We start from the raw sequence: 21,491 nt of genomic DNA, 5'->3' as shown, positions 1-21,491 counted from the left end.
TCCGAATTTTGGAACACTGTGCACAATTGCTTCCGCAAAGCTCACGGTGTATTTAGCATCAGCACACGTATTAGTTTAATGGCTATATGGAAATTGACTGATCAAAATATTTCTAAATCCAGCGATCTTGTCACTTGTCTTCAAATACTTTATTTGAAAACCACTTCTCTCGCCTAAGTGAAGTCTCGGCCCTGATTTTATTAATAGTTTTTGAAATGTCTTCCTTTGTAATATCGGACTGTAATTTACAAAACCTGATTGCATCGTGAGGTTTTGTTTGCACAATTTCCTCTTAGTGGAATAACAAAACTATCATTGATTGTTAAATACATTATTTTTCCCTTCATGGAATCATAAAAAAGTGTTAGATGGGCACCACAAAAAAATATTGACGCTTACAAATGTTTAAAAAGCAGAACAATTAATCACACAACCCAAGGACATTTTTAATGTAATTTCTTTTAATATAATCTTATTTACAACGTATTTTTCATATATGTTTTAGCACATAGTAAGTTTCAATACTCTTGCATCCATTACACAGTGAACGCAGAACCTAAAAAAATGCAGATTGAAACTAATCTGCCATAACAGTCTTCAATCTACAGTGAAGCCCAATGTTTTCCCACATTTTTCACTTGAGTCATTTTTTTTTTTAAATCATGAATTCATTCACATCTGTGGAGGACTGGTAATAGTAAAGAACGCTTGTTCATTCATGGCTGCCTTGAGGTTAATGAGTACTCGACAAAAGGCCGGAGTAAAATGGACAAAACATCAGGGCTGCCAAGGGGAACATTTGAGAAGTTGATATTAAAACATGAGTGAAAGGCTTGAGCTTTTTTTTTTTGTTTGGGTCTTTCTGAAGCTGACTCCTCCTTTTGCATTTCCTCGGCTCATTTAGAAATTAACCACATCACTCCCTCCTGACCTCTCAGTAGAGTGAAACTTCAAAATCAGGGCTTGGTTGATCCCTTTCTCCTCAATAAACATGCCATAGCATTCATAGTTTACATACACTCACAAGAATATTTGCATCAATATGCATGTTAAAAAAAAGTAAAAGAAATGAATCAAAAACCACTTGGTGGATTACTTGAATTGGAAGTGAATTGACCCTTCCACTCAGCGAGAGGGTATGAAAGGATTAGTGTGAACTCTTTGTAGAGCATACAGTATATATTTTGAGAGAGGGAGAGAATGAGAGAGAGCAGCTTGGTCAGTAATCACTTAGTAATAAATAATAAAACATTAGAGAGGATCAGAGTGGTTGCAGGTACGTACAAACGAAACATACAGACATTAAGTAATCCAAAAGAGGAGCAGGCTCATTTGATCGTTTGGCAGCGTGGCCAGGTGCCATGCCACACCCACCCACCCACGCTGTATGACATGCACACATACATACGTTGACACACTTGGAAACGCGACAGTGGTCAAAGTGACCGCATGAGTACGAGTCGGTCAATCAGGATGTCTCACACACTTTACACACGCACGCGTCACAGTCAGCCTAAGTTTTGTTTTCCACCCATACATCATTGCACCATGTCTGTACGATGAGTGACAAGTTCGCTGTGGCTGTAGACATTCCAAGGAGTTGACATCATAGTTTGTTCAAACCAAAAGATAAAAACGCTTCTTCAAAACATTTGAAAAGATCTTAAAATACTTTTGTTTAGGTTTTTTTTTTTCCTTCCCATTCGACTTCCTTGATGTGCTTTCGCCTTCAACTGCCAACGGTACGGGCGGCGTCGGGCCAGAACTGCGTTCTCTTCACGCTTGGCCGTCAGCCATGCTCTGTGCATTCTCCATCTTCTTTCTGTGCATGTTGTGTACGTTAAAATTAAAGTCAAAGAGTTGAATGCAAGTGCAAGCACAAGTGTGACTGTGTACGTTGGTTCGGTTGTGGGGCCTTTCACTCCACAGCGAAGCCGCAGGTCTCCTCCACAGCAGTCAGCAGTTTCTCATAAAGTTTCTCATAAGACTCGTAGGGTGGGATGTCTATCCTGTTGAAACTAGACACGGAGAAGGGCAATTAGCAAAACCAAGCTGGACCACTTCTTTTAAGAGGTATTTGTTGGGTCCGTTTTGTTGTGTCTTTACCAAGTGTGCGCCTTGGGCAGGTTGTCAGTGTTGGCGTCTATCAAATGGATGGTAAAGAGTCTTGGTCCTGCAGAACCTGTAGAGCCTTACACATATACATTCTAGTTATCACTGCTCTATACTGCTGCACAGAACAACATTTTAGGTCGTCTAATTTCTTAAATCTTCAGGCACGCTGTCGTAAGTTTCACTGAATTGGTTGGTAAATTCTCATTTATTCACTACAAATAATGCATCTGTGTGCCAGCAATATATAGTGAGCAACAGAATAAATTAAAAGCTCATCCACTAGAGGGCAGAAAGCACATTTAAACAGTGTATCCACCTGTTGCCATTCATAAAACAGAATAATAGCTGTGTGTTCAGATAAACAGGCCCAAATTTCACACTGAGTCCTTTGAGAAGAGATCATGATTTCATGATACTTTCTGTGACAGTTTTTTTTTTTGGCGGGGGGGGGGGCATTTGGTGATATTTCTTTCGTGTACAGTAAAATGAAGTGCTTCGGCCCGAAAAAAAAGTTGACTGAAAATATTCATTAAGAAATAACTGCGTACCAGTGCCTCGTATATTTTTGTAGAAAGCGCAAGGCATAGGCTGTCATTTAATGGGATACTTAAAATTTCTAGTGAAAGGTGTTGTACACGAGACAAAAACAAAAGAATGTGTGCGTGTGGCCCACTGAACCAGTGCATGACCCACCCTGCAGTGCTTTGAACCCCTGCAAGGGGACCCGGGTGGAGCCTGTGACAAACTGCAGCAGACGTCCTCTCCTCTCCTCACTGAAGGCCTCCACCGCCTGCCAGAACCACTGCACCACATTGCTCTCACTTGTGCAGTGCTTCAAGCGCGTGTTCGTCTTCCAGTCAGTCAAGTCGATTTTCCCCAATCCGCCGATGATCAGCTGGAGAGGAAAAAAAAAGACGTCATAAACATAACAAATTAAGTTCCTTAAAAGTACCGTTTGGGAAAAAAAAAAAAGAACGTACCTCAAGTTCTTTATGGTCGAAAGCTTTTAGGAGATGTTGGGGGATAAGCTCACTAAATCCCTTCTGGAGAGCCAGAAACTGGGCTTCAATTCCTCGCATAAACCTCCAGTTCACATAAAGTCTAAGGAGGACAATAAACATGTTAACACATCTACACATTTATTTCGTGGTCATTCATTTAATTAAATAATGAGATTATTTTTAATAGAGTACAGTAGGTAGATCATTACCTCACATATTCCTTCTTGTTCTCCTCAGTAACGGGAATGTTACGGCCGTTCGGTTTGAGTTCATGTTGTAGAAACTTCCCAAAGGCGTTATGCTCCACGCAGAAGGTGTGGTCCAGGACCGAAGTGATGTCATTCTCTCTGCAAACACAAGATCACGATGACAATGAGCATCATCGGCGTAATAATGCAGTCGCATTTACTTTTCCTTCCCTTTCACTCCATACATTATTCATGATTCTGTTGCTATAGTGGTTTTGCTATTGCAGATCCAGATCTTTAATTATACATGGGCAGCTATGGCTGGTTTATGAATTGCATTACAAAAGGCATATTGATGTTGTCAGGCCATTTCTCCTTCTGCGAGTTGCGATTTTGTCCTGCAGACAATTTGTTGTGGCAAATGTACCAAAACAAAGTCCAGAATAAAACCTTCTCTCAAGTCGATTTGTGTGCAGGTGATCTAACTTACAATATCCAGATGAGACTCTTGTGCAACTCTGGGTCGGTGGTCTCCAGGTCATTGAGCTGAATGGGTTTGCCTAACAGCTGTTTGTAGAAGGGCAGCGTGAAGCTCCCGTTGATGTAGTGACCATGAAAAACTGCTAGCCCCATTACCCGGCCCACAAAGTGGAAATATGAAAGGTGATCCTGAAATATGGGCAGGCACATATATACATATATACACATATATACACTGTATATATATATAGAGGTAACTTGTATGTAAAGTCAATTGTGGCGTGTTATATGTGTCTCTCAGCACCCACCGGGTTAATGGAGGAGTCGGGGTTGATTTGTAATGTGTAGATATTGTCTGTGGAGTACTGGAATAGGCCATAATAGGGGTTCAACATTTCATGGCACAGCAGGTACAGCCACTCCCTACAGAGAAGAGAGAACCACAATGGTATGGAGGTCAGACTCATCCACACAACAAATAATAAAAAATAAAACACTCTTTAACGTGAGTTTTTATCATGCAGGTCTTTATGGTGAATCACATTTTCTGATTTGCAATTTTCACAGTGTATCACTTGTGTCAACAATATTACCCGAGCATGTCATGACTGTAACCCTAAATACCTCGTTTTCCAAAGTGGCATAAATAGAGAATCACCTGGCCACACCACCGTAGTCCAGTCCCTCCTCTCCTCGGAATTTAACCATGAGACGCTTCTTCAGGTCTTTGGGCCTCATCTTCATTATCTGCCGATACGACTCCTAAAACAACAGACATGTATAAACTAAAACACACACTCTCATCATTGTTCGCATACATTTTTAATTTGCAATCAAAAGGCATTGGGGGAAAAAAGGTGACAACCAATCATCTAAGTATGAAACTGTTTTTCAGTTTAAGTTAAGAACGGGATTTAGTAGAGAAAAAAGATTTACATGTCTGTAAAAAAAAAAAAAGGCGAACCATTTTTTTTCCCCACAATTTTGCACCAGATGTTCTACCAAAACGAAAGAAGAAATCTACCATTGTGTAAGAAACACAAAGAAGACGCACAACGATACTTGCTCTTGCGGACCACAAAAAAGTCAGGACACTTCCTCCCCTATACAGACAATATCTGATGCCACTCGTGTGCTGAGTGTGTGTACTCAGCACATTATTGGAGAAAATCATAAATTAAGTAAGGTAGTGCCCACCTCAAATATCTCTTCACGGGACACCTCAATGCGACAGTGTCCAGCTTGGGGCTGCTGCAGAGAGAGCTCGTGGCGCAGCAGCTTCAGTTTGTGGACCAAATCTCTCTCGTAGCGTGCCGCCACGTCCCCATCGCCCCCAACACCGCCGCTCATTCCTCCAACTCCGCCCTCGTCAACCCCCACATCCATCTGGGGGGCCTGTGAGGATTCCTTCACTTGGGATTGCTGGCTGAAAGTGGGAAGATACATTTTGAGAAATGAAAAAAATTACAAATTCAACACGTTAAAATATTTGTATGCAGTCTATGCGCCAGATTACATATCCAAGCACCATCTACTGTAAAACCACATTTCCATAAAAGCAGACATTTAGTAGGTCATGTTGAGTCCAGTGTGAGTTCCGCATTGCAAAAGGGAGATTAGCAACAGTTTAGTGTTGAAACTACTGATTTTTCCCCGTGTGTTGGGGTATCTCTAAATGAGGTGCAGACATCCACCGCTCGGATTTCATAAACGTATTTTTGAGTTGGCTGCTACCTGATGATGGTGTGTAGACGTGGATCTGTGAACTGCGTGGTTCTGTTGTTGTGGTCCACAAAGTAAATGCGGCCCGACACGGTGCTTCGGACCTCCCAGCCCACTGGCAACGGACCGAGTTCCTCACAACTTACACTGGCCAGGTCTCTGCATCAGTAACATGCAAGCAAGCGCGTAAGTCCAGAGTATAGAACTCAACGAAAAAAAAGCAGAACTGGGACGCTCGGTGTCAATGCCGAGACTGACACATGCAATATTTCATGCAATTGCAATGCAATGCAATATTTCTTCAAACCGAGGCTCCCCAACAAATGGGAATCATACCTCGGTATCCGAGGGTCATGCCAAGTGCTGACACCTGTCTGCGTGTGAAGGAAGTACACCTGGCCCTGCACTGTTGTTCGCTGCTCTGTACGAAAAAGAAACAAACAAGTGAAAATGATGAGCGGACCACTAATTTGGTTTCCAGAGTGACACGGTAAGAGATGAGACCCCGGCCGGCCATGTCGGACTGACCATATCCTTCAGGCAGGTCGGGTGGCTGGTGCCCGTGAGGTCTGTTCTGAGGTGTGTGGCCATGTCCTCGGGAGTCCTGCCCCCGGATTCGTTGGGACTGAAGACGATTTTCTTGACTAGGCGAGTCGAGACGGCAGTTCCCACCACCCGCAGCACCGGTGGCGTCAGAATAAGGCAGCGGTTCTTCACTGAAACATCCCTCTAACACGGGCCTACACAAAGAGTCACACACGTAACACACTCATATTCGATGACGGAAAAATACTAAAATTGGGAATGTACGACGTCCATAAAATGGGTCATATATAATTTAAAAAAAGTAAGTAAAACAACATGAATGACACGACAATAAAACTTCAACAATAAAAATTTCTCATGCATTCCAGTATCATGTTGATCAAAGCACAGAATGTATTTGAGAACTGTGTGGGGACCTTAGCGAATGACAACATAATCGACATTTTCATCCTGGAATGTCGCTATTTGATGCTGGGAGCCTAAACATTTGTTGGCGCACTCACCCATCGTTTTCCAACAGACCTCGACAGTCCACCACAGGGCCTCCACTACCTATGCGGTCTCGCGTCTGCAGACTCACTGGGGAGGGGATGGGGAGGGGGAATTATAACGTAAATGTCAGGCCATGAATATTTTGGGGCGAGTGTACACACAAGAGACACCAAGAGAGAATCATCGTGTTGGTGAGCAGCCTCACCTACAATCTGTCCCCGCACTGCGTCACTGTCTGAGGGGTTCAGTTTACAAAGATCTAGCCGCTGGTCTGGAGGGAGACATAAAAAGACACATTGCTTGTTTTTTTTTTTAACCCTTTTCAACATGCCACATTTATGCAGGAGAGGGTTTGTGTCCAAGAAGCGCCAAGAACAGAAAAGAGAGCTTACATCCTGTGTCTTTTAGTCTGCTGATGGCATTTGAAAGAAGTCTAATGCACCCCAAGAAGCCTGCCCCCTGCCGTTTATGGATCTTCTTGTGGTTCCATATGCTGATGGTGATTGAGTCTGCCTTTCCAATGTAGCTGGGAAAAAAAACACATGAATTTGATTGTTTTGACAGTCATAACCTTAAAAAAAAAAGAAGCTAATATTAACAACCTAATGTCAGCGCAACGTGTTCAAGGAAGTTTGAAGTGTGACACCTACTGAAACAGATTTGTAAACTGCGTAACACACACCCACGGGCGAACTAGTGACAGAGGATCATTCGGTTTCCAAAGCAGAGCTCGAAGGACACAGCAAGCACAGGCCGGGGAATTGTTGTGAGTGGGCGAAGGACACTTACAGATCGTAGTGCTGATTCCATTTGGGGTCCAGTGTGCTCTTAACTGTGTCTGTCGAGTGGCATTGACCGGATCCGTCCACCACAACTTTGGCAAAAGGATCGGGTAGACCTGTGCGCCCACCATTCATGAGTGTTAGCATCTAGTTCTGTGGTTCTCAAATGTTTTAAACCTCAGGCGGCAGTATAAAAGATTATTCAGAAAAGATCATACAATGAAATACTACATCAATGTAAAAGTAATTGTTGCAAAAATGCGTTGATTCCGACACAGCGTCATATTGGCCCCCGGGCCATCAGACTACCATTAATGTCGGACCCCGAGAATCACTGACGTAACCGGATAGTTGAAAAGTGAAAACACGGTCGAAGTAGTCGAAGACGTTCTGCACAAAGAATCTCATTCAATCAATTCCTGATCTACAGACGTCAGATCTACAAACTTCATGCAAAACAAAAGAGCAACTTACGAAAGAAGTCTTTCTTTGCGAGGTTCTTGGCACATAATACTGTAGGAAAGAACAGAACATAATGAATATGGAACACACACACCCACACACATGCACAGAAAAACACAAGTGGTTTAAAATAATGTAGATTGGCACAATGAACGCTGCTATTCAGAAAAAAAAAAGGTCTGCCTTGCAGGACAGGAATAAATAAATAATGCAGAAGATCTACACACGGAGGCCTCCCACAGCGAGGGTGGAATACATTTATTCCCTTTGAACTGGTTACAGTATGTCATGGCATTTTAGTTGTGGATCAGCTGCCCCATAAAGTGGACCCTGTCATGGGGGATGAAAAAAAAAATGGCGCTGATGGCCCAGAGTAATCTCATCACCTATTGATTGACAGGCTGCCACTAATTGATCTGTTCCACCAGCCGCAATGTTATCCTGGCTTTGTGCTCCAATTCAAACTGCAGAATGGTCCACTTTGGCCCAGATGGCCGTTAAGGAAGTCAGTCCGCCACAGGTTTAGGATGTGGTGACCGTGGTGGCGGAGATCTGTCTGCTGTGTCCTCCTCTACTTCCTGTGAATAACCCGTGGAGAATGGCAGCAAGATCTCCTTCCCTCTTCCCTTGACTCACACATTCCACAGTGAGACATCACCGCCAGAGAAGCGGAGCCACGAGACAAACAGAATCGCATTTCTTGATCTATCCTCAATCCACTTGCGTACTTTCTGTCACTGCTCAACTACCACCACCACCCCGCCCACCCCCCTTCACCCTTCCGTCTGTCTCTTGCCAGGAAAACGACATGGACAAAGGTTTTTCACCCGCTCTCTCTTTTCAGAGTTTTATTCAGCTCTTCCGTGGCAGTAAATGTGTGACCGGGCCTTTCTCAGCATTTCAGGAAATTCCTCTTTCTGCCAAGGTCATGCCTAGTAAAGACGCACATAAAGACACTCACACACACTTCCCCATACATACACAACCGCTCAGCTGGTTCTCCACATCCCCACTGCTGCTTGCTTTTCCTTTTTGGCATTCAAGGCTGATCTTTTTTAGCGAACCCGAGAAGCGGTGGGAGCCAGCAGAGGAAGAATCCTTTTCATCCGGTCTTTAGGGGAAACGAGCAGGAACATCACAAAGCGCGACGCTGACAAAAGTGAGCGACCGCTGTCTCGAGGAATCTAAAACTTGCTTTTTCAGCACGTGTTCGACAGATATTCAAGGGTTTTGCAGTTGAAATGATTTCTATTAAAAAATACAGGTATTTTTAGGACACAAAACCGTGTGCAGTTTCCTGATCACTACCCACAGATTGATCTTTAAATGATAAAATATTGCTTTGGCTACTTTTTTAGAGTGGCTTGTGTGAGATGTTGTCATCACTTCTTGTGAGACTCGAGAAAAAAAAAACTCCTCAGAGCCACTATTTGATGAGGAATTACTTGCATACGAAGACATCGATGGGATTTCATGTACACGTTGACCCACCTACAAATAAGTAGCGTCATTTATGCGCTTGTCCTCTTTTCAACCTGGATACATGCATGTGGACGTTTGTGCACATGCTGCAGGCTCAAGCAGGGCCGTGAGAAGATTAGAGGTGCTTATAGGTTTCCTACTAAATGTTGTCTCCCCTTTCCTCACTTCCAAGCTACTTGGTATGATTGTGATTCCTTTACTCCTTTTCTCACCATTTTCCCTTCTTCATTTCTACCCTATCTTGTGAGCGTCCCGTGTCGAATGAGCCAATTGGTGCACAATCCAAATAGTTGGCAACAAAACCCCGAGCAGCACGTGTTGCCTGAGCAAGCTAACATTCAGCTGACAATGTTTGGCGCGGTATAAGCCCACGAGCCTCCTTCTTCGCTAGACAAAACAAACCTCTGTACTTCCTTTGACCGAACTATGCTTTAGTTTTCTTGGCCTGAATATTCAATGGCATCACACTAAATAGGAGGCAAGCCTATGCATTGAGGCTTCATTTCTCAGGACCAACAAAACAGTTTTTCATACGGAGAATCGCTCTTTTATATCAGCAAAATATATCCACAAGAGACTGTGGGCCAAACACGTCACAGTATAGTCAAGAGGGGCCAGCCGGGTCTTTGTGTGCGTCTCCCTGCCACAGGCGCACAAGCCTTGTGCTAATGTAGGCCAAACATCCCCTCTGCTTGGCAGACTCAACACACATTTGCCAGCCCAAGAGTTTTACGCTGCCATTGGTTCAATGCACATTCCGCAGCCAATTAGAATTGCCCCCATACCTGTAGGAATGAGGGCATAGTCAGGGGTAATGACCTTTGCTTGCATCCAAGTAGAACTAATGAGCGTCTAAGTAACACACACACACACACACACACCGCACGTGTTGTGCATCATGCCATATTTATAAAAAGAAATGATGTACATGTATTTCAGATTTCAAATGTTCTCCTGTGACTGGTTCAGAACGAAACTTGTGAAGGTCAAGTTCAACGAACAAACCACATCTGTAACGATCTACATTTTATGATCGGCATCTCCAGTGACTATGCTGTATAATACTGAAATGTTTTTGTTTTTGTCAAGTTACGAGGTCGACATTAATTCGGAAGTGACCAAGATGATGTACAAGTTATATTGTGTTTTGCTTTGGTATCGATGGTTTCTAAAACTGCAACATGATAAGTGGTGGTATTTTCAAGAAGGATTAGTCAAAAAAGGCCCAGCTACCAAATGCACAAAACGCCACTGATTGGATCAAGTGAGATTGTTCTGCTTCACGAAAAGTGCGTACCATGGTTTCATTTACAAAATAAAAAGCATCTTTATTCACCTATCTATGTGAGCACCAAGGCAGAACAATGCCATGTTTTTCTACTAGATTGCAGAAGGTAAATAAATAAACCCGTATGCAATTTCTGTTACATCCTTGGTGGCGTGCATCATTTATTTCTGATGCAACATAGGTGCATCAGCACTTCAATTAAGCCAATTCTTCAGGGGGAATGCTCAGTTTAGCATCAGGTGACCAAGGAGTCTGGCCCTAGGCACAGAGAGACATTTCCATTTGAATAGAAGCCCCTGGGAGCCCGATGGGGTCACACCGGCTACAGTGAGAAGCCTTTGTTACAGCGGTGTCCCTGTATCAGGGAGGCTATTTTGTGCCCGACACAAGCTAGCCTCAACGGCAAAAACAACCTCAAATTGTCGAATTAAGCAGCCAAGAGCCCAACAAATAAAGGAGATAACGGTTAAGTGTAGCATTACGATGTCAATCGGTTATAATGCTTCAAATAGTTGTCAGACGCAATCGGCAGGTAAAAATCAACAAACTCATAGACTCAATCGATGAAGAAATAAGTGTTCAATTGCGTTCATAATAAGGTGAAGTATAAATGTTTTTATGGTCTGCTGGTGGTGGTGACTGAGCCCCCCGATGGGCGTAGCTAGCGAGCATTAGCGGTCAACGTTAACTACAGCGTTAAAGCGAGCTAACGCCGACTGGCTTGTGTTAATAATTCATCGCGTATTCGTGGTTTTAAAGCGGCTATGTTTTCCATTGACCGTAGCGGCTAAGAATAGGCTTCTGGCTCGCGTGAAAGTTCCACGGGACAGTGAATCATTTCTGCACAGTGGACTGCTTTCTTGCATTGCGGCTAACAAGCTAGCACTTGTGCCTCTGTCTACTGCACGAAAACCGGATGTTTAGGCAAAGAGCAGACCTTCAAAGATACTTCGTGTTGTCAGATTAGGCTTCCCTAACATAAACAATACGTCGCAGTGCACCGAGGATCCAAACCGCAGCGTGTGGTGTCTTACAGTCTCTATTCTTGTTCTTTTTTCTTTACCTGTCAGTCGGATTTTGATGCTGGACCCGTTCCTCCGAGTCCCAGGATTCGACATCACTCCGTGAAAAACGAGCCCACAAAGTTTCCCTTCGGGTCTCTTAAAAGAGACCGTTTTACGACTCTGTTGGATGGCGAATTTCTTCAGATTACAAACACGCGGTTGTTTTTTCGGTTCTTCATGGATGCGAATGTATTATTTCATGACAAAGTCCTGCGCTTCTTCGAGACCCGACAACACGGGAGAACATTTTCGGGCAGGCTCAAGCACGTAATGACGTCACAGTCCTCACTGTACAGCCTTACGTGCTCGCGTCCAGTGGGCGTGCCCGTGGAGGTCCCTGCACGCAGTAAAACGTTTTATTTTTTGAATTGAAATGCTCTTGACGGAAGCGTATTGAATTCACTTGGGGAAAAATGTTTTTCTGAGTAATTTTTTTTTCTGGGATTACACTTTTTTCATGATTGACTAAAACGTGTCAAAATAAAAAATGTGGTATGAAATAAAACCGGTCCCTTTAAAATTGATTTAGGATTCAGGATTCCTCTGACTATTCTATTTTCATAAACAAATCAAATGAATCCGATTCAGTTTCAATAGTCAACATTATGTATGCTGAGCTCTGAAGAAGAGAGTTTTCACTTCTCTAAGTATACTCAACATAAACACAGTGACAAGGATTATGTGGTGATTTATAACATATATGATAGGAATGAGGTTTTATTTATAAGCCTGCATCAAACTCAGAGTTTTTCAGAAGCATGCCAGTTTTGTCGTCTATTGTAAAAAGGCATTTGGGATGAAAATTTAACATGATCTTTTTTTTTTAATTGCAATACAATATAATAATTTTTTCCCTCCCCTCTGCATGTTACTCATCACAAACAGGATTAAGTTTATTTCACTGAATATGGTATGTGCAGTTGTTTATAAGATTGACGTTATGTTCAACACTGCACATCGCCTTCGGCAGCATTGAAATTCACTGAACACATGACAGTGATGGTCTATCATATGATGCACTTCAAATGTTTATCTGGAGGTAAAGTGCTTGACTTGGCTACTGGGATTTGCCTGCGGCGGTATTAGCGACTGGAACAATGGAGCCTCTGAATAGACCGTTTTCAGGGCACAGGATTCAGTAAATCCACATCGGACCGGACACAAGTAATGCTCACATTCAAAACACAGCTGCTCTCTCGACTGTTGCACTGAGTTTGAAGCAGAGCCATATTCTTTCATTGATCGCCATTTGACACCATTTTTGCGCACTCTTCGTCCCACTTTACATCAATCCTCTTCTAGCTCTTAATTTCTTCTCCTCCTGTCTGCGTTTTTCCATGTCAGGACTCCACAGGTGGCTGTACTGATGATGCCTGCGATAGCTTGGAAAGAGAGAGCATCATATACATGATTACCTGACCCCAACAACACCCAAGGTCTTTCCTGAGGCGCCACCCGCCTTGGTGAGGACACACTTCTTACTCTACGTCAGACATTCATTCCAGAGAACAAAGCCGTGCTTCACACACAACCTTTAAATAGTGCTTTCTTCCACTCGCATCCATCCATCCAGTCTGGTGAGTGAGCTGGAGTACTGTAGGTCAGTAGCAGCAACAGCAACCATGCCGGGTAGTGCTGGGGACAACATGGACCCGATGCCCTTCTTGACCCCTTCCCCGTAATCACCTAAGAGTCAAAGTGTTACTCTTTGCATCTAAAATCTGAATGCCAATTACGTAAGTACTCTACCACCAAGTTCCAAGCCAGCGATATGCCCAACCTCACGTTTTTCAACATGAGAATCTATGTAAGAAAAGCCCTCGTAGTAGAAACAGAGGCTACAACGTTGAATGTTGTACCTTGAATTCATCCATTTTCCCCGTCAGCCGCATACCTACCTCTGTTGAGCCAAGATTTATGTTGACGCTTGTATTATTCATTGGAATGGCCCTTTGTGCTCGTCCCTCCTTTTAGACCGAATATGGTGCGTTCTGTGTGTGACTATCAACCCATAATGGCTGCCCACCTATGACCCAAATGTACAAGCGGAAGAAAGGCAACAGAGTTCCTCCCTCTTCTCCATCTCCCACAATGGCGCCATGACACGATAACAATATGAACGCAAGATAAATCTTTCCACTATAAATGTGACCTACATCTTGTACAACTGAATTCTCCTTTTTTTTGGGGGGGGGGGGGTGCGTGAGATGCTGGTACCTTCTTCAGACACAGCACAGGGACACCATTCAAAGTCACATGTTTTTGTGGGTTGGCTACAGGAAGTGTCTGCATGGCTCCTTCACACCACACCACACTGACTCACTATTGGCCATTAAGAAACAAAGCTCTATTCCGAGAATCGTTTGTCCAGGTGCAAAAAATGCCTTCAAGGTTTTCTTGTTTTGGCCTCATGCTCATCTTAAAATTGTATTTTGTGTTTCACATGTGCAGCCGTCATCCAACTCGGATCTGGGGTGAAGTTGGACAAGATAAGATGAAGGGCAGCATCATTTCAAGTATATGTGATGATACGATGATTCCGCTGTTCCTGAGTGGTCAAAATCAGTTAATGTTGGTTCTCTTCTCCTTTAAATATTTGTTCTTTTGTCATACCTGATTTATGTAAAGGATATTTGGTTCAATGTTTTTTTTTTGAGCGCCTCGCTAAGAATGAATTTTCAGTTCCGCTCTTTTAAATTATATTATATATTATATTATAATATTATAATTTTTATATTATAATTATTATAAATTATATATTTTATATAGTAGGTTATGTTTTGATTAATTTTGAAAACAATAAAGAAAATTACCATTTGTTGCGTTTGTTTAAATATGTACCTTAATGTTTTTTTGTTGTTGCAAGCAATTTCTGTAGTTACTTTGTCACTCCTTCATTTTGGTGGTGTGTGTGTCATAATGCGCAAGTAAAATGTCTTGGTACAAGATTACATAACATGGACTTTATTGTGGTTTCAAATGAATGTTTCACATTTTTTTTTACAAAAATCAATAGAAAAAGCCAGACACTCTCAATCTCCCATTTCATCTTTGCTGAGTGGCTTCAGTCACCAAAAGGACCTGGCGACCAATCAAATGAAAGACATGTATTGTCCACATCGAGTCTCTGGCCAGAAGCGGAACATTTTACAGTGTCAACCTGCCACGAGAAGAAATGTACAGACGGATTGCGTTTCTCAGCTCTGCATATAAAATGGTTACCACCCAGGAAATGTCTTCAGTGTTTGGACACGCTATCACGGCAACATCATGCAGGTTCACGCAGCACTGAGTAGAAATGCCTGTGTTGCTTTTTAAAAACAGGCAGAATATCAAAAGTTGGACTCTGACCACTGATAGGAGCAACGCATGGATGGGCGGGACCGACGAGCCTCTGTTTAAGAGGTAGAAGTGATCAAGGGTAAATGTAAGCTAATTACACCACATGCGCAAACACACACCTGTGCCAATAAACGGCATCAAGACACACGCGAGGCGATGACACACACTGGGCGCTCCTTGCCCAATGGCGCATGTGTGCGTGCGCGTTTGTGTACGCATGAGAGAGAGAGAAAGCAAGGCGTCAGAAAAGAGAGTACAGTGCACACCCTCGGTTAAGATCAGACAAATTTAAATTGATTTTATTAAGCCAACGCAGAGATCTCCAACAGAAAACATGAAGGGCATAGAGGCACTTACACAATCTTTTTGTTTGTTTCTTTTTTAAACAGAACGAGAATCTGCGCTTGGCCATAGTAGAGCACAGCTACATTTCTATTTTGATCCAAAGTCCAACACGCACGCTCAAACTGTCATTCACATTGGGGATTTGTTTGAGCGGTTGGCACATGTACATGCAAAGCAGTCAGTTTGGTCCGTGGAGACTAAACTGAGGGGGAGAAAAAAAAGAGCAGAAGAAGGAGGGAGGACGCTGAAATGCGGAGGTGTGTGTGAAAAGACATACAACAGAGAGGCTCAGGAGCACTCGTGTGTTTTGGGGGAAAAGAGGAAAAAAAAAACACCTTCCCTCGCTGAGCCTGCCCTCCCCCTCTCATGTCACTTGTCGATAGCAGCGCCAGAGGAGCCCTCTGATTGGTCGGTGCGGCCGTCCGTTTTGGTCAGTCAGTTTCCAGGATGAGCGGCGGCTGCTCGTTCTCATCCTCCAGCCGCAAGCTGTTGAGGTCTTCCTCTAGCCCCGCCCCTCCCACGGCGCCCTGCTCGTCACAGTAACCTAGGATGTTCAAAGGCGAGAGTGGTTCGGGCGGGGGAAAGCCAGGTACACGCATTCCCATTTAGGAACGTGAGAGGACACACATGATGAGGAAAAGAACTTGCTTGCTGTTCTTATAATACAGTTTCCTAACCTTTCGGCCAAGTAACAAATTTTACACGACAAAAAGGTAGTGTGTTGTACTGTAATGCCCTCTTGAGGTCACTCACGAGGCCGCGCCCCTCACAAGCACACCATTAAGTAGTGAAATTACACATACAAACCAATCAATTGGATTCGATGATCGTGTTTTCATTCAATACAGTATTATTTTCATGACTCTGTCAAGTGACAAAAATAAATCTCTTGTAAATTTGACAAACCACAGGAGAGTTGCTGAATTTGATCACATGGGAATGAAAATGGTTGAATTTAGCCCGCGCGTCAGGACGCGTGTACCCTGCTCAACAATGCTCCTTCCTTATTTGGGTCTCTGCATGCACGTTTTTCAAAGGAGGCTTACAAGGAAGACTCTAAATGTACCTCGCTACGTTCAGCACGAGTATAGTTTGTGACATACCTTTAGTGACAGAAGCACTGTAGGTCTGCGCCACAAGCGGGCGATCATGTGTCCCCTGCTCCAGTATCTCATTCGACGGCTCTGCGCTGCCGTCTAACCTGAGGTTAACAGCAGAGGTTCTGTTTCACAAAGGCAGGATTGACACCGCGGGTGCAAGCGATTGAATTATTCTCTTGCGCTGCTCCCACGGGATTTTCAATCGACATATTTCTGATGTCCGTTTTCACATTCACGCAGCATATGGAAACTAAGGTTCGATTTAGTATCGGTGGAATTATTGACGTCCAAGAAAAGAGAGCACGTCCACCGTGTTTGTGCACGTTACCTGTGCTGCTTCATGAGAGTGCATTCCCCTCCTTCTTGTGGATCCAAGTTGTAGAGATACAAGTAGCCATCGGCCGCTGCAACCAGCAACCGAGGAATCTTCTGAATCCTACGAGACGACCCAAGAAGGTAAAAATAAGCCTGTGTGTTTTATGGCAATTTCCTTAACTCAACGTTATCTGAAATCCTGACGCCCTGCTACCTATTTCCCAATGGTAATATGTAAGGAAAGGTCTTGGTTGACATTTGATAGCACGGGAGAATTCCATATAATGAACGCAATAAACAAAGCAGAGAGAGAAACTGACATTGCTAAAGCGCAGATGTTCTTATGGCCGCAGAATGGCAGCCGCACGGTGGCGAAGGCTCGCCCCTGTGTAAACATTTCTGTGACCTGGGAGGGCAAATAGCTGGTTGATGCCATCAGAACCTTGCCCAGGTATCCTCCCCATGTAGTGGGCTCCTCTGCTGGCCTACACGCACACACAAATGGAGTGGGAGATGAACTCAAGCTGCCTGCACGGAAGTCCGGTAGGTGAATGACTGTTTTAGCACAACCAAAAACCGGCATTCTTTATCAAATACGTACACATACTTCTCCTTCTGTGTTTCAAGTTTGAAGATGTGAACCGTCTCTGTGTTGCTGGAGGCTGACAGGTATAAGCCTTCCATGCTGAAGGCCAAGGAGCAGATGCTCACACACCTATGACCAGGATCACACACACATACAATCACACACAGATAAGAAAATGAACCCTTGGTGCGTGAAAATTTCGCCGTAACGATCACATCAATCACCTCTTGACGCCTCGCCGAAACTCAAAGAGTTTCTGTCCTTCTGGGATAGAGAAGACACGGATGACTGTGCCCTGGGACGAGGAAATGAAACATAAAAGACACACAGAGGAAGATAACAATTGAAGGGATTGCAAGGTGACTTTATTTACTCAGACGTGCAAAGAGAGAGAGAGAAAAAACAGGCAACGGCCTTGTTACAGTCCTACCTTCTCTGAAGCTGTGGCCAGTTTGGTTCCACTGGCGTCAAACGCAAGAGCTGCTAATGGGCTGTCGTGGGCGGGAATCATGTTTGCGGCTCGCTGCAACACACGCGTGTAACGGGTGGAATAAGATGCCAACAGAAGTGAAGTCAGTATTTCCAGTTTACTCGCGGGTTAAAAATGTGTGTAGCTAAACAAGCAATGAAACATGATGGACAGCGACATGTTTGCAATGAACATCGGCATCACTGCCAAAACTGCCATAGAAAAGTGAGGCCTTCACTCAAGAAAACTTCTGAGGGGGCAGAAGTGGCGTCGTTTTTGTGTTCACTTACCAGGTTGACAGTATCAAACACTTGAACTTCTCCTATCATGGCACTGCCAGGATATGCCAAGTAACAGTTGTCGTTACTAATGGACAGGGCACACAACCCTGTAGGAAGGCGAACAAACACAAACAAGAAGAAAGTAATTCAAAGAGATCCAATCATAGAACTGTATCAAAAATACTCACGTAGTACTGATTCAACTATATTGTTGAGGAGTGTGAAAGAAGGCTCTTTCTAATTTTTATGAGAGTGGTTTATAATTAGCGTAAACATTTTTTTTTCCTTGAGTAAGCTGTGCAGTTTACCTAATGGGGTTGATGTGTGTAAACAAACATACTGTTATACTGTGTATACAAACCTGAAGGGTTGGGTGGAGTCTCTCTGATTGTATGCAACACTTTCATGTCTCGAATATTATGAATGTAAAGCGACTCCTCCAGACACACAATCAGCCTCTGTAGAAGCAATAACACACACACATCGCAAAAACTAAGTATCAACCGTTCTTTCCTGTAACTCTAAACACAATGGAAGACACGGCAAATAAGTGAAAGGACTGAGTGTGTTTATCTTCTTACCTGTCGATTGAGTTTAACAGCCAATATTGTGTTGGAGTAAGAGTAGTTGCAGATTTCAGTTCCCTTCTTGAAGTGACAGACTTTGAGCTTCCTGGGGGCCTTGAGGCTGACGATGGCCACCAGGCTGCTGGAGAACAGACGCTCCACGATACACACATCCTCTGTGTCTGCTGTTTAACACAGACATACACATATCATCAGCTTTTGCAGTAGGCTGAGGTACACGCAATTTTGTCGTAGGACTTTGGAGGATGTGTCATGACAAGGAAACCAGATCCATAAATAAGGAAGTGACGATTAAAATGAAGACTTAAGTTATATTATTAATAGAAAACTTGCAGCTGTATTGTAGACAAAAACACTGTATATGCGGACAGGATACAGAAACAGTATTGTATGTTCACTCACTATAATTGGATAAATATGGGATACTCACGACATTCATATATCTGGTCTAATTTTTCCACTGAGGACAGAGAGAAAAACTTGTATCCCGATTTGGTGCCAACAGCCAGGGACCTTTGAATCAACACAACACAAACCCAGTCATTGTTGGAACAGACAAATAATTCATCTTTAAAAACACCGCAATGTCCCAGGCTGGCGTAGCCGCTTAAAACTCAGCATGTTTATTCAAAGCGCCCCTCATCCCTCAGTTGACGAAATCTTACCTCAAGCATGTGGTGATCGAAAATACTAAAATAACTTCGCGTTATATTATATGAATTAAATGAACCACATTGAAATTGATGAATCAAAATCTCTTCTGAAAGATGAAGCTAAAGTTAGCGTGTGAGAGCACACCATCAAGTTAGCCTAGCAGCTACCGGCTAACCACCGACAATATAAGACGACCTACTGTTTTAGGATTGGATAACGGACAATACTCGTACATTATCCTTGACATTCAGAAAAAACAAAGGCAGACTGCGTCTCATCGAATAGTGTCAAGCCGTCATAAAGTAGAAAACACCCCAAAATGGAAGCTAATGCTTGCTAGCTCCATAGCACTGCCCGCCGTAGCATCGAACATTTCCCGGAGCCTGCCTGTGTTCTTCCACGTCCTGCCCTCCATTCGGCCCGGCCCTGGCTTACGTGTTATCCTGGTTAAAGTTGGCGAAGAGGAGCTGGCTTCCGCCCGCATCCCCGCTTAGGCTAGCCAAGTTCATGAGCCCGGCACCATCGACGTATAAAGGCCCGGGGGAAATGGAAGCTGCTGGCCTGGTAATGGGTGTGTGTTAGGGCCAGACGTGTAGTTGAGCTTCAGGGAACCATTGCGTTGGCCAGTCGTAGCAATGCTAACAGGATTGTTGTTGTTTTTCATTTGCCAGGTGGTGGTGGGGTAGGGGGGAGCTGCTCCACACATCTGCGCATGCGCGTAGACAGAAGCGTGGAGCAGCCTTAAAGGTACCGACAAATATTTGTTCGACTGTCCTGAAATGAAAACTTTGCATTGCCCTGACACGGTTATGAAGGATGTTTATGCTGCCTTTTAAATTGGTATTTGACGAAAAAATATATCTACTCAAGCTTGTAACCATTTACAAACGTGAAGTGTGCTGGCTGTTGTGTCCTAGTAAGGCTGTGACAGCTGTCCTTTGGTCAAGTTGAATGTTATGGTTGTTCCAGAGGTTTGTAAGCACTGGCACACATCCAACACACGTTGGTTTACATTCTCTTCTAAGTCAATACGTCTTCTGAAATAGAAAGCAAAGATGGGCAAGCCATAACTGGATCTGCATGAATAAATATGCTCATATCATCTGTGAAGAAAAAGCAAGACACATGAATACCCACAGATGCATTATAGACGAGTGTCAGTCACCATGTATGACATTCACGGTACTTTATACACATACACGCCCACTGTGGTTGAGTCAGCGATGAATATGTGAACGGATTTGTTTGAATCATTCACACAGGTCTTTGGATAATGTGTCTGTGTTGCTTCACACGCCAAACCAACACTATGAGACACGGGATTCTGTTAGTTGTTGGGCAATATTTAATTTTCCATTGCAGTGTGCATATTTCTGAAGTTTGTCATGCGTGCATGACATTTTGGCTGAATTCAACACTTGGAGACAAAGTCATGAGCAAGATGAGGAATAATCCAACAGAGATTTGGCAGTTTGGAAATTCTGAAATACTGTCCATGACTGATTATGATTGGCAGCGGGTATGCAGGCTGGTGGGAAGGTCCTCTTCTTCCACCTGATAATGTTTCAAAAACTGTTTAGTCCTCAAGGGCCGCTGTCCTGCCAGCTCTCCCAGGAGCAACACACCCGATTCAAATAATCAGGATTTTTCTAATGCTCCTTCAGAGCTGGCCGATGAGCTGATCATCTGAATCAGGTGTGTTGCAGCCCAGAGAGATGGAAAACAGGCAGGACAGTGGCCCTCCACGCCCGGAGCTGGACATGCCTGGTTTAGTCCATCAGAAGCTTCCTTCATTACTAAAGAGCTGACATGATTGTATTTAATAACATGTAGTAAGGGGCAACCAATTTTTAATTTAAAAGGAATTAATTTAAATGAAATTATTACATTTATTTTTTTCCCCCTCTCCCTACCTTGTGGTTTCCTTTCCGAACGCTGACTGTAAATTTCCCCATTGCGGGACAAATAAAGGATATCTTAATCTTAAATTTAATTTTTTTTAAAAACAGAAAATTGCAAGAAAACTGACAGCACACAACTGCTTCTTGTCGTGATTCGGTTTGGGGCCAACAGGTGGCACTGTAGGGCTCCCCCTGCAGTTGCACACCTGTTAGTCATTAGGTAATTTGTGCTTTAAAGGGACTCCCAGCCCGACCACTCATTGTCGGGTCATTGTTTGCTCTTGGCTAC

At 43.5% G+C, this 21,491-nt stretch overlaps 2 protein-coding genes and 1 long non-coding RNA gene across 7 annotated transcripts; 1 reads left to right on the top strand and 2 right to left on the bottom strand.

Moving 5' to 3' along the window:
- Positions 1–439: 439 nt before the first annotated feature.
- On the bottom strand, positions 440–11,908 carry smurf1 (SMAD specific E3 ubiquitin protein ligase 1). 3 transcript variants are annotated; one of them, XM_052048181.1, is made up of 19 exons: positions 11,622–11,908; positions 7,801–7,839; positions 7,334–7,442; positions 6,937–7,070; positions 6,750–6,815; positions 6,556–6,631; positions 6,035–6,246; positions 5,843–5,927; positions 5,519–5,665; positions 4,982–5,210; positions 4,443–4,546; positions 4,093–4,207; positions 3,795–3,973; positions 3,326–3,463; positions 3,096–3,216; positions 2,809–3,010; positions 2,107–2,191; positions 1,897–2,018; positions 440–1,822 (listed from the first exon to the last, which is right to left on the bottom strand). In XM_052048181.1, the coding sequence occupies exons 1-18, from the start codon at positions 11,674–11,676 to the stop codon at positions 1,919–1,921; spliced, it is 2,196 nt and encodes a 731-aa protein (XP_051904141.1). In that variant the 5' UTR covers positions 11,677–11,908; the 3' UTR covers positions 440–1,822; positions 1,897–1,918. The 3 variants fall into 3 exon arrangements, with proteins under 3 accessions (XP_051904141.1, XP_051904140.1, XP_051904142.1); XM_052048180.1 differs by having other exon boundaries at positions 440–2,018; XM_052048182.1 differs by having other exon boundaries at positions 440–2,018; positions 2,107–2,182.
- LOC127589144 (uncharacterized) lies at positions 8,470–14,274 on the top strand. The gene is made up of 3 exons (XR_007959296.1): positions 8,470–8,947; positions 12,967–13,085; positions 13,196–14,274. It is a non-coding gene; the product is annotated as an uncharacterized LOC127589144 (long non-coding RNA).
- A 296-nt stretch (positions 14,275–14,570) lies between these two features.
- Positions 14,571–19,998, bottom strand: wipi2 (WD repeat domain, phosphoinositide interacting 2). Of its 3 annotated transcripts, none has more exons than XM_052048215.1 (12): positions 19,737–19,998; positions 19,078–19,160; positions 18,642–18,811; positions 18,422–18,518; positions 18,070–18,167; positions 17,741–17,833; positions 17,535–17,605; positions 17,326–17,439; positions 17,045–17,209; positions 16,738–16,845; positions 16,413–16,510; positions 14,571–15,853 (listed from the first exon to the last, which is right to left on the bottom strand). In XM_052048215.1, exons 1-12 carry the CDS (start codon positions 19,808–19,810, stop codon positions 15,741–15,743), a joined length of 1,284 nt encoding a protein of 427 aa, XP_051904175.1. In that variant the 5' UTR covers positions 19,811–19,998; the 3' UTR covers positions 14,571–15,740. The 3 variants fall into 3 exon arrangements, with proteins under 3 accessions (XP_051904175.1, XP_051904176.1, XP_051904177.1); XM_052048216.1 differs by having other exon boundaries at positions 17,332–17,439; XM_052048217.1 differs by lacking the exon at positions 19,737–19,998 and adding an exon at positions 19,535–19,684.
- Positions 19,999–21,491: the final 1,493 nt, after the last annotated feature.

This window comes from Hippocampus zosterae, chromosome 17 (genome assembly GCF_025434085.1).
Source record: "Hippocampus zosterae strain Florida chromosome 17, ASM2543408v3, whole genome shotgun sequence".
Classification (NCBI taxonomy): domain Eukaryota; kingdom Metazoa; phylum Chordata; class Actinopteri; order Syngnathiformes; family Syngnathidae; genus Hippocampus; species Hippocampus zosterae.
This window is presented reverse-complemented; position numbering and strand designations above follow the sequence as displayed.